The sequence below is a fragment of the Scylla paramamosain genome, chromosome 1 (genome assembly GCF_035594125.1).
Source record: "Scylla paramamosain isolate STU-SP2022 chromosome 1, ASM3559412v1, whole genome shotgun sequence".
Taxonomy (NCBI): Eukaryota; Metazoa; Arthropoda; class Malacostraca; order Decapoda; family Portunidae; genus Scylla; species Scylla paramamosain.
The window spans coordinates 17937280-17952274 of record NC_087151.1 but is presented as its reverse complement, the minus strand read 5'-3'; the positions used below and the strand labels follow the sequence as shown (position 1 = coordinate 17952274).

General features: G+C 40.8%; 1 protein-coding gene across 2 annotated transcripts in view; it reads left to right on the top strand.

Annotated features, from left to right (window-relative positions):
* LOC135101705 (elongator complex protein 3) overlaps positions 1-14995 on the top strand; it is a 201442-nt gene that overhangs the window by 32974 nt on the left and 153473 nt on the right. For both annotated transcript variants that reach the window (XM_064006020.1, XM_064006021.1), the window contains exons 2-4: positions 9157-9398; positions 9592-9795; positions 10549-10735. In XM_064006020.1, the coding sequence (XP_063862090.1) occupies positions 9157-9398; positions 9592-9795; positions 10549-10735 (633 nt within the window). The remainder of the gene's footprint in view (positions 1-9156; positions 9399-9591; positions 9796-10548; positions 10736-14995) is intronic.

The following is a 14995-nucleotide window of genomic DNA, read 5'->3' as shown; positions in this document are numbered from 1 at the left end:
AGAGGTGTACTTTAGATCTAAGGGTTCGCTGTCTGGCTTGAGGTACACTCGTGATGAAGGACTCCCAGTGACAGTAAAAGTTACCTTATTACTCCTTAACACAGTTTTCCATTGTTCCTCATTCCATGCTAGGTATTTCTTGCAAAATTTGGTTCTTTAGTCCTTCTGTAGTGCATTTAACAGCAGCTTTCTGTGGGCATGGTACCTTTTGTATCCCAAGTCATCATGGAGTATCTGCTAGACACTCCTCAAAGACACACCTCCCAGTAATTCAGATTTTTTTTTTTTTTTTTTTTACCTTTAATTCCTATACTGTCAGCCTTGGATACTTTAAAACTTGCAGGGAAATAAGTCCACAGGTCTTCAAGGTTATCTTACAAGGCCTCCCAGACTTGGGAAATGAGGGGATTGCATTTGCCTCCCTGACATCCTTGAATCTTCTCACCAAGTGCTGGACTGTCCTCAGCTTTACTTCAGTTTGATGTGCTATAAATGGGAGATTGTGGCCAGCTTTGTGTAAGGTTTTCACCTCCTTTCGTTTATCCTTATTAGTGACTATTTTGGGCAAGTTGAGAGGGTGGTAGGAAGCAAAATAAATGCTCAATTTGGCTCCACCTGGGAACATCAGATGAACATATCTTCTCTCTATTGCAGCCAAGTGGTTACTAAGTCCAAGTACCATTAACTAACCATGGGTGGTAGAGTGTGTAGGGGTTGCCAGTTACTGGTATAAATGTGTCACACAAACGCTCTCCAAGATACGAGGTTGTGAGCCTATTTCATTTAATGCAAAAAAGAAATGTCGTCGGCCCTTTGGTGAGAAACCTTTCCAGACTTACTGTATAAGATGCTAGTTTGGAAATTAGAGCTTTGTGTCAGACTCAATTGCTTTTGATATGTCTAAGGCAACAGCAAAAGTTTCATCAAGATCCATACAAGAGGATGATTAAGACTGTAAGGAAGGCCAGATCACCAGTAGAGTGGCCATGACATAATCCTAACTGGTGATCAAATATAAGGCTATGAAGTGATGGACGCTTAAGAATCTTCCTGTTGAGGATAGATTAAAAAGCAGTTGGGCAGTAATTTGAGGAATTAGAGTGGTCATCCTTTTTAAGAACAGGTTGAATGTAGGGAAACTTTTAGCAGGAAGGAAAGGTAGACACTGACAGACTGAGTTGGTAGAGTTTGACAAAGTAGGGTGCAAGTACAGAGGTATAGTATCACAGAACAATAGGAGGCACAGCTTCACATTGGATGTGAGTACAGCACACACACAGACACACACATGCTGTGCAGACTCAGGTTGCTGGGGACGCCGACAGGTGAGTTAAGGGGGATATACCTCACCTTCATCCTCCCCAAACTCATGTACGCCTCCCCAGCGTGGTCCTTCTCCCTCACACACACTCAACAGCTACAGCTAGAGAGTGTGCAGAAAAGGGCGTGCAGGGTCATCCTTGGCCCTGCCTACACCACCTATGAAGAAGCCCTGACCACCCTGAGTCTGTCGAGACTATCCACCAGGCACTGAGAGGCTCTGGAGAAATTTGGAAGGGGACTACTGCATCATCCATGTCTCAGAAACATGCTGCCGCCTGACGCACCTCGCCTGGTCCGTGCCACCAGACACCTCAACAAGATAACGCCCCTAAAGGCACTGTGCACGGACCGGTACAGACTCAGTGCGATTCCCATTATGGTGCAAGCCATCAATCAATAGTCCCTCCTAGATTAGACTTACCTTTAGGATTAATGTTAAGTATTTCCCCACCCCCTATGTACATTTTCAGTTTGATAACTGCCTAAATAATAAACTTTATTGTTATTATTATTATTATTATTATTATTATTATTATTATTATTATTATTATTATTATTATTATTATTACATATGCACACACACACAGGTGTCTACTGCCTCCTCTACAGGAGGAGGCAGTAGACACCTGCCAAAATGATAATTACTCCCAGTGAGGTCTAAAGCACTGTTCAGGGGGTGCTGTGAACTTATCATTAAACCCAGCTGTGACCTCACTGAACATTTCCCTTTGTGTCTCACAACACAAGGGGGCAGTCACAGCCTGCCCTCTAAAGACAACTCTCTTCCTTCACACAAAACTACAAGCACCTAATAACACACACACCCTTCACTCAAAAATTTTAAAATCATGGCGACTCCTACACCAGCCTCGGAGTCCCCATCTGGGGAGGGGACCATTAATGTCCCCAGGTCGGACTGCCTTTCTGTCGACGACCTTAAGTGTCTTGACACCCCCCTCAACTTTTTCTTCATTAACTTTTGCAACATTCGCGGTCTAAGATCTAATTTTCAATCTGTAGAACACCACCTCTCCTCTTCTAAACCTCATCTTCTTTTCCTCACTGAAACTCAGGTGTCTGAGGCAACTGACAGTAGCCCCTTTTCTGTTCCCTCCTACTTTCTCTATCCTCATTTTCGATCCAAAGCTGGATGCTGCGTTTATGTGCGCAATGACTTAACCTGCTCTCGTGCCCACGCTCTTGAATCTTCCGAGTTTTCCACCATCTGGCTACGACTACAGAGTCATTCTCATACTAAATTTATCTGTGCTGTATACCTCTCTCCTAACTCCTCTGACTATAAGAAATTCTTTGACTACTTAACTTCCAAAGTGGAGCACATTCTGACCCTCTTCCCTTTTGCAGAGATCTCCATTCTTGGAGACTTCAATGTTCACCACCAGCTTTGGCTTTCCTCTCCCTTCACTGACCATCCTGGTGAACTAGCCTACAACTTTGCTATCCTCCATGACCTAGAGCAATTGGTCCAACACCCTACTCGTATTCCTGACTGTCTTGGAGATACGCCCAACATTCTTGACCTTTTCCTGACCTCTAATCCTTCTGCTTATGCTGTCACCCTTTCTTCTCTGTTGGGCTCCTCCGATCACAATCTCATAACTTTATCATGTCCTATCACTCCAATCCCTCCTCAGGATCCCCCTAAGCGAAGGTGCCTCTGGCGTTTTGCCTCTGCTAGTTGGGGGGACCTGAGGAGGTATTTTGCTGATTTTCCTTGGAATGACTACTGCTTCCGTGTCAGAGACCCGTCTTTGTGTGCTGAGCGCATAACAGAGGTGATAGTGTCTGGCATGGAGGCGTACATTCCTCACTCTTTTTCTCGCCCTAAACCTTCTAAACCTTGGTTTAACACAGCCTGTTCTCGTGCTATACATGATAGAGAGGTGGCCCACAAAAGGTACTTAAGCCTTCCATCACCAGAATCTCATGCACTTTATATTTCTGCCCGGAACCATGCCAAGTCTGTTCTCCAACTAGCCAAAAACTCCTTCATTAACAGAAAATATCAAAACCTTTCAAGATCTAACTCCCCTCGTGATTTCTGGCATCTAGCCAAAAATATCTCCAATAACTTTGCTTCTTCTTCTTTTCCTCCTCTACTTCAACCAGATGGCACCACTGCTATCACATCTATTTCTAAAGCTGAACTCTTTGCTCAAACCTTTGCTAAAAATTCTACCTTGGACGATTCTGGGCTTGTTCCTCCCTCTCCTCCACCCTCTGACTACTTCATGCCACGTATTAAAATTCTTCGCAATGATGTTTTCCATGCCCTCGCTGGCCTAAACCCTCGGAAGGCTTATGGACCTGATGGGGTCCCTCCTATTGTTCTCCGAAACTGTGCGTCTGTGCTTGCACCTTGCCTAGTCAAACTCTTTCAGCTCTGTCTCTCAACATCTACCTTTCCTTCTTGCTGGAAGTTTGCCTACATTCAACCTGTTCCTAAAAAGGGTGACCGCTCTAATCCCTCAAACTACCGTCCTATTGCTTTAATTTCCTGCTTATCTAAAGTTTTTGAATCTATCCTCAACAGGAAGATTCTTAAACATCTATCACTTCACAACCTTCTATCTGATCGCCAGTATGGGTTCCGTCAAGGCCGCTCTACTGGTGATCTTCTGGCTTTCCTTACTGAGTCTTGGTCATCCTCTTTTAGAGATTTTTGTGAAACTTTTGCTGTTGCCTTGGACATATCAAAAGCCTTTGATAGAGTCTGGCACAAAGCTTTGATTTCCAAACTACCCTCCTACGGTTTCTATCCTTCTCTCTGTAACTTCATCTCAAGTTTCCTTTCTGACCGTTCTATTGCTGCTGTGGTAGATGGTCACTGTTCTTCTCCTAAATCTATTAACAGTGGTGTTCCTCAGGGTTCTGTCCTGTCACCCACTCTCTTCTTATTATTCATTAATGATCTTCTAAACCAAACTTCTTGTCCTATCCACTCCTATGCTGATGATACCACCCTGCACTTTTCCACGTCTTTTCATAGACGTCCAACCCTTCAGGAGGTAAACGTATCACGCAGGGAAGCCACAGAACGCCTAACTTCTGATCTTTCTAAAATTTCTGATTGGGACAGAGCAAACTTGGTATTGTTCAATGCCTCAAAAACTCAATTCCTCCATCTATCAACTCGACACAACCTTCCAGACAACTATCCCCTCTTCTTCAATGACACTCAACTGTCCCCCTCTTCTACACTGAACATCCTCGGTCTGTCCTTTACTTATAATCTGAACTGGAAACTTCACATCTCATCTCTAGCTAAAACAGCTTCTATGAAGTTAGGTGTTCTGAGACATCTCCGCCAGTTTTTCTCACCCCCCCAGCTGCTAACTCTGTACAAGGGCCTTATCCATCCATGTATGGAGTATGCTTCACATGTCTGGGGGGGTTCCACTCATACTGCTCTTCTAGACAGGATGGAATCAAAAGCTTTTCATCTCATCAACTCCTCTCCTCTAACTGACTGTCTTCAGCCTCTCTCTCACCGCCGCAATGTTGCATATCTAGCTGTCTTCTACCGCTATTTTCATGCCAATTGCTCTTCTGATCTTGCTAACTGCATGCCTCCCCTCCTTCCGCGGCCTCGCTGCACAAGACTTTCTTCTTTCTCTGACCCCTATTCTGTCCACCTCTCTAACGCAAGAGTTAACCAGTATTCTCAATCATTCATCCCTTTCTCTGGTAAACTCTGGAATTCCCTGCCTGCTTCTGTATTTCCACCTTTCTATGACTTGAATTCCTTCAAGAGGGAGGTTTCAAGACACTTATCCACCAATTTTTGACCACTGCTTTGACCCATTTTTGGGACTGGCATTTCAGTGGGCATTTTTTTTATTAGATTTTTGTTGCCCTTGGCCAGTATCCTTCCTACATAAAAAAAAAAAAAAAACACACACACACTGGTTTGGGCCATGTGGCTGGAATAAATGAGCATTTTTCCAGTGTTTTCTGTACCTCGAATTTCGATATCCTTGAGTTTAGTACTATTTCTTCAGAAGAAAGCAAGCGTGAAACTCATGAGGGTACTTTACATTTAAGCTAAATAATAAAAAAATTGAGTGTTAGATGTGTGCTGTAATTATGTGAGTTGTTGTTAGGGCCTAGTTTTTCAATCTAGGTGACTTCATGTGGGTTGTTTCTTGTTTTGTTCATTATATTGATATATAGTCATACATGATGATTTGAATGTCCTGCAATTCAAACAAATCCCAATTCGAACAGTGTTGGCAAACAAATTTTGTCCTCCAATTAGAATGCAAACACCTGTTCTAGCAATGCCACTTGGTCAGTCCCTCTTACATTCCTCCTCCCCTCTACCTTCTCCTTTATCCCCTTCCCTCCCTCTCTCTTCTCTGCCCCTTTCCCCCATCCCTCCCCATTTCCTCCCTCCTATCTGTCCCACCCACCCTGCCTCCTTCCATATCTCTCTCTCTCTCTCTCTCTCTCTCTCTCTCTCTCTCTCTCTCTCTCTCTCTCTCTCTCTCTCTCTCTCTCCATGCATCCCTTCCTCTTATTATTCCTTTCCTCTCCCTTCCACTTTTGTCTGGTCTCAAACATCCCTCCCTGTCACCTTCCTTCTCCCTTATCTGTCAGAGATAAGGGACAAGGGACCTTGCATTCTCCCCCTCATTCATACAATGTCATTTTCACTTCATCCTTTCTCATTCCTGTAATTCCATTTACATTATTAGTCTCATTCTATTTAGGAATTCTCAGGATTGTTCTTACTTTCACAGAGAGAGAGAGAGAGAGAGAGAGAGAGAGAGAGAGAGAGAGAGAGAGAGAGAGAGAGGCGATGAGAGAGAGGCTGAAGACAGTCAGTTAGAGGAGAGGAGTTGATGAGATGAAAAGCTTTTTGATTCCACCCTGTCTAGAAGAGTGGTATGAGTGGAACCCCCCCAAGACGTGTGAAGCATACTCCATACATGGACAGATAAGGCCCTTATGTAATGCCACCCCCCTCCTCCCTCCTCCTCACCGGTCCGATCAGAGCTCTAATGAGACGAGGCAAAGATCTTCACGGTGAAGAAGAAAAAAGAAGAGGAAGAGAGAAGAGGTGAAGCACGCACACACACAAGAAAAAAAAAAAAAAAAAAAACATTTTTGATTGGTAATGGTTCTCGCCTTCATCGTCATGGCCAGAGGGTAGGGAGAGGTTAATTATCACACAGTACCTACAGTGTGGCTTTATTATGAGGAACGAAAAATATAAAAATAGCAAAAATAATTAAATGAATAATACTGATGGGATTCTTTGGGTTGACTGACCCACTATGACACTTTATCGAGTGGTTAATCTAGAAAAAAAAAAAAAAAAGGCACTGGAAATTCTGGTATGGCATATACACTTATACTCCGTTACTTAACACTACGAATACACAAGAAAATAATTACTTTTATAACTCCTCAAGAGTACCATTGATTCTGGGCACCGTTATATCCCTAAATAGCGTCACAGCCTTCATCCATCACATCTCTACGGCAATAATATTGCTCACAACACATTCACAGTAGACTATATTTGACTAAAGAAACATTACATGGCTAACACTTTCCCAAGACTCTATGGCCTGTCTCCACGTGGGACCAACACCGGCTATTTTATCTGTTGCCAGAGGGAAGGGAGACGCCATTCTGTCAACACGTACAGTCACTATATCTTCACTAGAGACATGAATAATAAACATGAACACAGTAATATTCACTTCTAAAAAAAAGAAAAATCAAATATTTCAGAGCTACGAGACCCACCTGTTGCCAGAGGGAAGGGAGACGCCATTCTGTGCTCTCCCCCTCAACACCCACCCCCAGGCCTCTGAAGTTATTGGAACCTTAGCTAGTTCTCTCTCTCTCTTCTTTCACAAATAATTTTACTGAACCGTGAGTTTAAATAAAAATGCAGGAATAATTGGCTAGCAAGGTGAGCATATAGGCTGGACATTAGTTGAAGTTAATAATTGAATTCTAAATTACTAACATATTTTATAAGCTAGGGAATGACACCTTATGAGTTACTGGTAGGCTGACGCCACATGATGTAATCCTATTATTCGTATTACCACTGATTAGAGAAAACCACAAACAAATGTTTCAAGACTTCTAAATCACTCCCACGAATACACGCCTTATAAATATACTTTTTCATATAATCACTAAACCTTTAATTACCGCTATTATCCTCCTCTTCACCACAAGCTACAAAAGAAAACAATTATTGGGGAGACTCAAAGAAACACAGAAATAATAAAAAGGAGCATTACACTTATACAGAGTTAGCAGCTGGGGGGGTGAGAAAAACTGGAGGAGATGTCTCAGAACGCCTAACTTCATAGAAGCTGTTTTAGCTAGAGATGAGATGTGAAGTATCTAGTTCAGATTATGAGTAAAGGACAGACCAAGGATATTCAGTGTTGAAGAGGGGGACAGTTGAGTGTCATTGAAGAAGAGGGGATAGTTGTCTGGAAAGTTGTGTCAAGTTGATAAATGGACGAATTGAGTTTTTTGAGGCATTGAACAATACCAAGTTTGCTCTGCCCCAATCAGAAATTTTAGAAAGATCAGAAGTCAGGCATTCTGTGGCTTCCCTGCATGAAATGTTTACTTCCTGAAGGGTTGGACATCTATGAAAAGACGTGGAAAAGTGCAGGGTGGTATCATCAGCATAGGAGTGGATAGGACAAGAAGTTTGATTTAGAAGGTCATTGATGAATAATAAGAAGAGAGTGGGTGACAGGACAGAACCCTGAGGAACACCACTGTTAATAGATTTAGGAGAAGAACAGTGACTGTCTACCACAGCAGCAATAGAACAGTCAGAAAGGAAACTTGAGATGAAGTTACAGAGAGAAGGATAGAAGCTGTAGGAGGGTAATTTGGAAATCAAAGCTTTGTGGCAGACTCTATCAAAAGCTTTTGATATGTCTAAGGCAACAGCAAAAGTTTCACCAAAATCTCTAAAAGAGGATGACCAAGACTCAGTGAGGAAAGCCAGATCACCAGTAGAGCGGCCTTGACAGAACCCATACTTGTGATCAGTTAGAAGGTTGTGAAGTGACAGATGTGATAGATGTTTCTAAACACTTATCTAATATTTAAGAAAAGAAAATTAGATAATGATGAATATTGTGATGCGTTCTCTTACTCCATCCCCATATTCTTCAGTATCACCATCAGAACTGGTGATTCCGTTTCACCACTGTCATCACCACACATACTTTAACCTTCTGCCTCCATTTTGTCACTGCTATGGAGAACAAACATGTGATTTGTTCATGTAATATCTATTGTGCCTTTTTACAATCAGACATGGCAAGATTTCATAGAAGGTCTCTCAGGGGCCACAGTGAAAATTTGATGTCAATTTTATCATGAATGTGGTTGAAGTGTGAGCGAGGGTGAGGGACCACCTGGGCAGTGGTGGGAAATGTACTCATGTACAGGCTTTAGTCAAAAACGTGGTAAATTGACAACACTGTTGGGCAGTGGAGGAAATGGTTTACAAATGGGAGTGAAGAAATAATTATTATTATAATTTTGCTTCATGTCCTTATTTCCCCATATGGTGTTGGATGGATTTTGAGTGTCTTCTAAGTTTGCAGTTATTGGGTAAAGATAGCATTAAATTTCTTTAGTAAAACAGACATAAACAAAGATGAAAATCACTTGTAAATTTTGTAGTATGATTCCACTTAAAAGAGAAGTATCCATTTGTCAAGTTAAGAGAAATTTTAGGGTGACTTTTTTTTGTGAAATCTGTAAGCAATACTTGTATAGATATTTGTTTCATGATGATTATTTTATCACCAGGTCCATCACTCTCCAAAGAGGAGCTACGAATGCTTACTGTTGGGGAGATTGTACAGGAATTAATAAAAGCACAGCAGGAAAAACGGGATGTGAATCTTAATAAGTTGAAGACACGGATATCATCTAAATATGGCCTGCAGTCCTCACCAAGGCTAGTGGACATCATAGCTGCTGTACCTCAAGAACACAAGAAAGTTCTTCTTCCAAAATTGCGTGCAAAGCCTGTTAGAACTGCATCCGGAGTGAGTTCAGTGTTGAATGTGTGGAATGTAGAAATTTTATGTTATACACTGAAATGCACAATGTTTTTTATGTTAAAAAAATTTATTCCATATGGTCTTAAATGGTAAAGATGATATTTAATTTTGCTAAAAGAGGAAGGTGTTTTCTTGTTTTTCAGAGATAGTGATGTTGAACATTTTTTGCTCCCTTCAGATTGCAGTGGTGGCTGTGATGTGTAAACCTCATCGTTGCCCTCATATCAATATGACTGGTAACATATGTGTCTACTGCCCAGGGGGACCTGATTCTGACTTTGAATATTCCACTCAAAGCTACACTGGTTACGAGCCCACCTCTATGAGGGCTATCAGGGCTCGGTACAACCCATACCTGCAAACAAGGCATAGGCTAGAGCAGGTGGGTGGGTCATAATGCAGTATGAGGGCATGTATTGTACTCCACTTTATTGATATTCAGTTTTTTATGATAGTTGTTTTATTATTCTTCCTTGAGAAAGTACCATGAGTGGAAAATAGATAAAAATGGAAATCTGCCTTACTGCACATAGTTAATGAAGAAAAGCTTATGCCTTAAAAAAATGGAACAGAAAATAAGAATGTTGTGTGTGAAATGTGAAATAAATATCTACAATATTTTCTTACTTCCATTAACTTTTACCATCTTTTTAAAAAGCTCCATAAATATTGATATGTGTCATGTTTGTTCATGTTATGGTGGCTTTGCCAGTGTTGAGAGCTTTCCTGTACAGGCATAGATTTCCGAAGTCCTTTTGAATTAGATATTCTATTTCAACTTTTCTCAGGTCTACTTGTTAAAAAAGCTCTATCAGCTACATCTTTAAATGGTCACTGCACCGTCTTGTCAGCTTGCCCAAGTCAAGTCAGTTCACCCTTAATAATTACCACTCTCCTATTTTTACCACCTCTAATCTTCTGTCTTTTTTTTAATAATTTCATGGATGGTTTAAAAAAAAAAAATCTACTAATTTTTTTTTTTTTTAAATGCATATTCACAAAATCATGAAAACAGACCCCATCTCAGGACCTGTAATCAGTAATCAGGCAGGATTGGATGTGACTGAAGAGTGATGGACAGAACAGAAGGCAGTGGGTATTATTAATTGTGTATTGTCTTTTTTTTCTTTCTCAGCTGCAGCAACTTGGACACAATGTTGACAAAGTGGAGTTCATCATTATGGGTGGAACCTTCATGGCTTTACCTGAGGACTATCGTGATAACTTCATTTTGAACCTTCACGATGCACTCTCTGGACACTCATCCTCCTCTGTTGCTGAAGCTGTCAAATTCTCAGAACGCAGTTCAACAAAGTGTATAGGTAGGAATTGGGGCAGCTATTGTATATCCATTTACACATGTCTTTCAGTTTTTATAACTTTGGGAAAAAAAAGAACATCATCATACAGACAGATCTGTTGGCGTTGTGAGGAAGGCTTACCGGATTTTTGGTGACCAGTCTATCTCTGCCAGCTGCTTCCGGTGTTTTATTCTTCCACTGCTGGAGTATTGTGCTCCTGTGTGGTCTTCCGCAGCTGTGTCCCACCTCCGTCTCATTGACAGAGTTGTCTCCTCCGCTAGGTTCCTCTGTGGTGGCGAAGCAGCTTGGGATCTTGGTCACCGACGCAATGTCAGCAGTGTCTGCATGCTATATAAGATCCATGCCAACCAGCTTCACCCGCTGAATGCCTCCATCCCAAATGCATTTATGCCCACCAGAAACACTCGACTTGCGTCAAATTCACATGCGCGCTGCTTACAGCAGGTTAGGTGTCACACCAGTCAGTTTCAGCGAAGCTTTGTTCCTTGTGCTGTAAGACTTTGGAACATGCTTGACGAGGGCACATGCACTGCGAGTGATGTGCAAAAATTCAAGTCTGCTTCGAACAAAATCTTGAAGAGTCTAGTCAATTAAACTCTGGTTGCTTTTGCAGCTATACCGGTGATAAATTATGTAACTATACCTGTGATTTTATACCATCAAGTTTTAAGTAGTTATACTACATTTACTCGTGTTGTCTGACATATATTAAATAAGTCAGAATTGTTGATTTTTTTTGTTGAATTTTTTTGTGAGTTTTAATAATTCTCAGTTCGTTGAGGCGTTCTTTATAATTGTTTAACCTATTTTCTCCTCCTGCTCTGATTTCATCCTACTATTGTGCTAATTGCTTTTCCTTTCTTCTTCCTACGGTCAAGGTGGGTGGGGGTTGTCATCTGGCAACTTATAGCGCTTGCGCTCATCCCACTCTGCCTTCTCCGTTATGTTTAATAATAATAATAATAATTAAGAAATGTTAAAGTCATAATTATAGTGAGAACCATAAGAAAAGTTAAATTGCATCAGAGGTCAATTGAAAATCATCTTTATGGTTTATTTGTAGTATAAGATCTCAGTTTATTTTGCTATCAGTCATTGTTGAATACCTAGAGATGTATATGGACAATAGAGGGCATAACACCCTTCTTGAGCCATTAGTGAGGTGTTCAGATGAGATAAGTATTGTTCATATTGTCACCAAGACTGTGAGGTGAAGTTGCTATCCACTATCCCATTTGTTTCTTATTTTTCCCATTGATATTCCTCCTTTGGTGGTGGTGTTTCCTCAGATGTCATGAGATAAGAATCATTCCTTATTCTGGTATTTGCCATTGTCATGATCTTCTAGTCATATTATATCATCACCATCATCATCCTGGTGTGATATCCACCAGATCATAGTGTGAAGGAAGCAGAAACTATACTGGATTAATTTTGCCTTCATATGAAAGACAAAATTTTTCAATTATGCACATTACTCAAGTTTTCAGTGGGAATCTATGCAAAGAGCAATATTTCTTGAAACCTGTTTTTATGTAGAGGAAAACATTGCAGGAACAAGTGTAGCACACTTGATCCTTGAATTTCCAGACTGATGTTAGGGAGCACTTGTCTGGGAATCACAAATGTCTGGTGGCATTGCCTACTCCTGAATGCTTACCTGATTCTGTGCAGCTATTGCCAATGTTCACTAAATACCTCAGATTTTTACTACATTGTCTACTACTCATGCAACAAAAACAATAAATCAGAGTGTATGATAACTGTAACAGAAAAATAGCTGAGATAATATACTTAACATGTTCTCTTTCATTCTCCCCTGCTGCTTCTCTCTCTCTCTCTCTCTCTCTCTCTCTCTCTCTCTCTCTCTCTCTCTCTCTCTCTCTCTCTCTCTCTCTCTCTCTCTCTCTCTCTCTCTCTCTCTCTCTCTCTCTCTCTCAATTTCTCTTTTTACCATCCAGATGAAGGTGAGAGAGAGAGAGAGAGAGAGCGCCTAGTTAAATGTATTAATTAAAACATTGTGGTGGTGCATTATTTATATTAAAACCCCTTTAAATGTTTTTATTGTATCATGTGGTAGAGAAAGTGTGGTAAAAGTCTGCTGTTGGTAGTCAATGTTGACAAATGCTAGGCTGAGTTGGGTGAACATCTGGAAGTGGGTAGTACCACCTGACTTGCAGTTTCTGGACTCTTGTGATTCTGAGATAGATGGTCTTCCCTATTGGTCCAGAAATTTGAGAATCTACCTCTTCCATTACATGGCAGTACAATAATTGCCTTCCTCCACTCATCTTGTACTAATCCTTGCTTCCATGCCAGTTCACATATTCGAAGTATCTGCTCCACTATCTCTTCAGTTTATTAATATCTTCTTTTACTGGTGTATTAATATCTTCTTTTGATGGTGTTTATGCTAGTTATCCCATCTACTTCAGTGACACTCAACTGTCCTCTTCTTCGACACTGAGCATGCTTGTTCTGTCTTTTACTTATAATCTAAATTGGAAATTTCACGTCTCACCTCTAGCTAAAACATCTTCTATGAAGTTAGGTGTTCTGAGTCGTCTCCCAGTTTTTCTCACCCCTCCAATTGCTAACTCTGTACAGGAGGCCCTTATCTATCTGTTGTAATCCAACTTACCACTATTTATGAGTTATGCTAGAGTTGTCTAGTCTTTCTATTCACCAAGTACTGCTACATCACTCACACTACTCGAGTAAAATTACTGAGTGGTAGGCCATGTGTTTTTTTTTTTTTTTTTATGTAGGAAGGACACTGGCCAAAGGCAACAAAAATCTAATAAAAAAAAAATGCCCACTGAAATGCCAGTCCCATAAAAGGGTCAAAGCAGTGGTCAAAAATTGATGAATAAGTGTCTTGAAACCTCCCTCTTGAAGGAATTCAAGTCATAGGAAGGTGGAAATACAGAAGCAGGCAGGGAGTTCCAGAGTTTACCAGAGAAAGGGATGAATGATTGAGAATACTGGTTAACTCTTGCATTAGAGAGGTGGACAGAATAGGGGTGAGAGAAAGAAGAAAGTCTTGTGCAGCGAGGCCGCAGAAGGAGGGGAGGCATGCAGTTAGCAAGATCAGAAGAGCAGTTAGCATGAAAATAGCGGTAGAAGACAGCTAGATATGCAACATTGTGGTGGTGAGAGAGAGGCTGAAGACAGTCAGTTAGAGGAGAGGAGTTGATGAGACGAAAAGCTTTGAATGGGGTATGCCATAAAAATAGTTTTAAAAAATTCTATAAGTATTTATTAACCAGTAAATGATTATTCCAATTGAACATGCAAGCAAAGCAATAACCCCATATCATAACTTATTGCAGTCTCAAAGATCAGCTCAGGTAAATAGACTCAGACAAATCATTAAGTCCTACACTAAACAATTAACTTATCTTCACATTGTTTCAAATAATATGGAGAACTCATTTAAAGCTGCATGTAACCTGGTCCATCAGGTAACACAGTCATGCTCATTCTCCATTACTAAACACATGTATGAACACACATAACATAAAATATTTTGATCACCACATGTAATAAAAAAAAAAAATATCTTACCATAGTACAATTGATAATAAAACACAGGGCCACTGCATGTGAAGGGTCACAGAAATTACAATTTCACATATCTTAATCAAGCAGAAAAATAAACACATGAAACACATGAAAAGCCACAGTATACTTGACACAACTACAATTGAGACATTTAAGGCACTTAAGAAATTTTTCAGTATTACACACAAACATGATGAATCAGAAAGTGAATGTTGACCAGCTGATCTTCATGGTGTATATATGTAGTGTACTTACGCCTTGGCACACTGTCCAGCTTTCTCCTGCTGTCTGCTTGCTGTCTGTGCTTCACCTTATACTCACTTTTCACTATAGTGTTGGTGAGCTACATATATCTACATTCATAAGGTCTATATCTCACTTAAGGAACTCAGGATAATGATTCCTACACAGGGGTATGAATATCTCTTATGCCCTTCTAGTTCACTAGAAGGCCCATCCTCAGTCACTGAGGATGGGCTTCAACTGTTTCCAAATTCATCATGCTTATGCCTATGAGGGAGTCACTGAGGGTAGTTCTCAGCCAACCACTAAGTCACTAATATATCATGCTTTCTGTGCAGTCACCATTCTTAACAACAGATTGAGTGGTGTGTTGTGGGGCTGAGACACAGGGCTTCACCTGTGATGTCATTAGAATTATGAGGGGCCAAGTCAGCAGGAATATCAGTACACTGA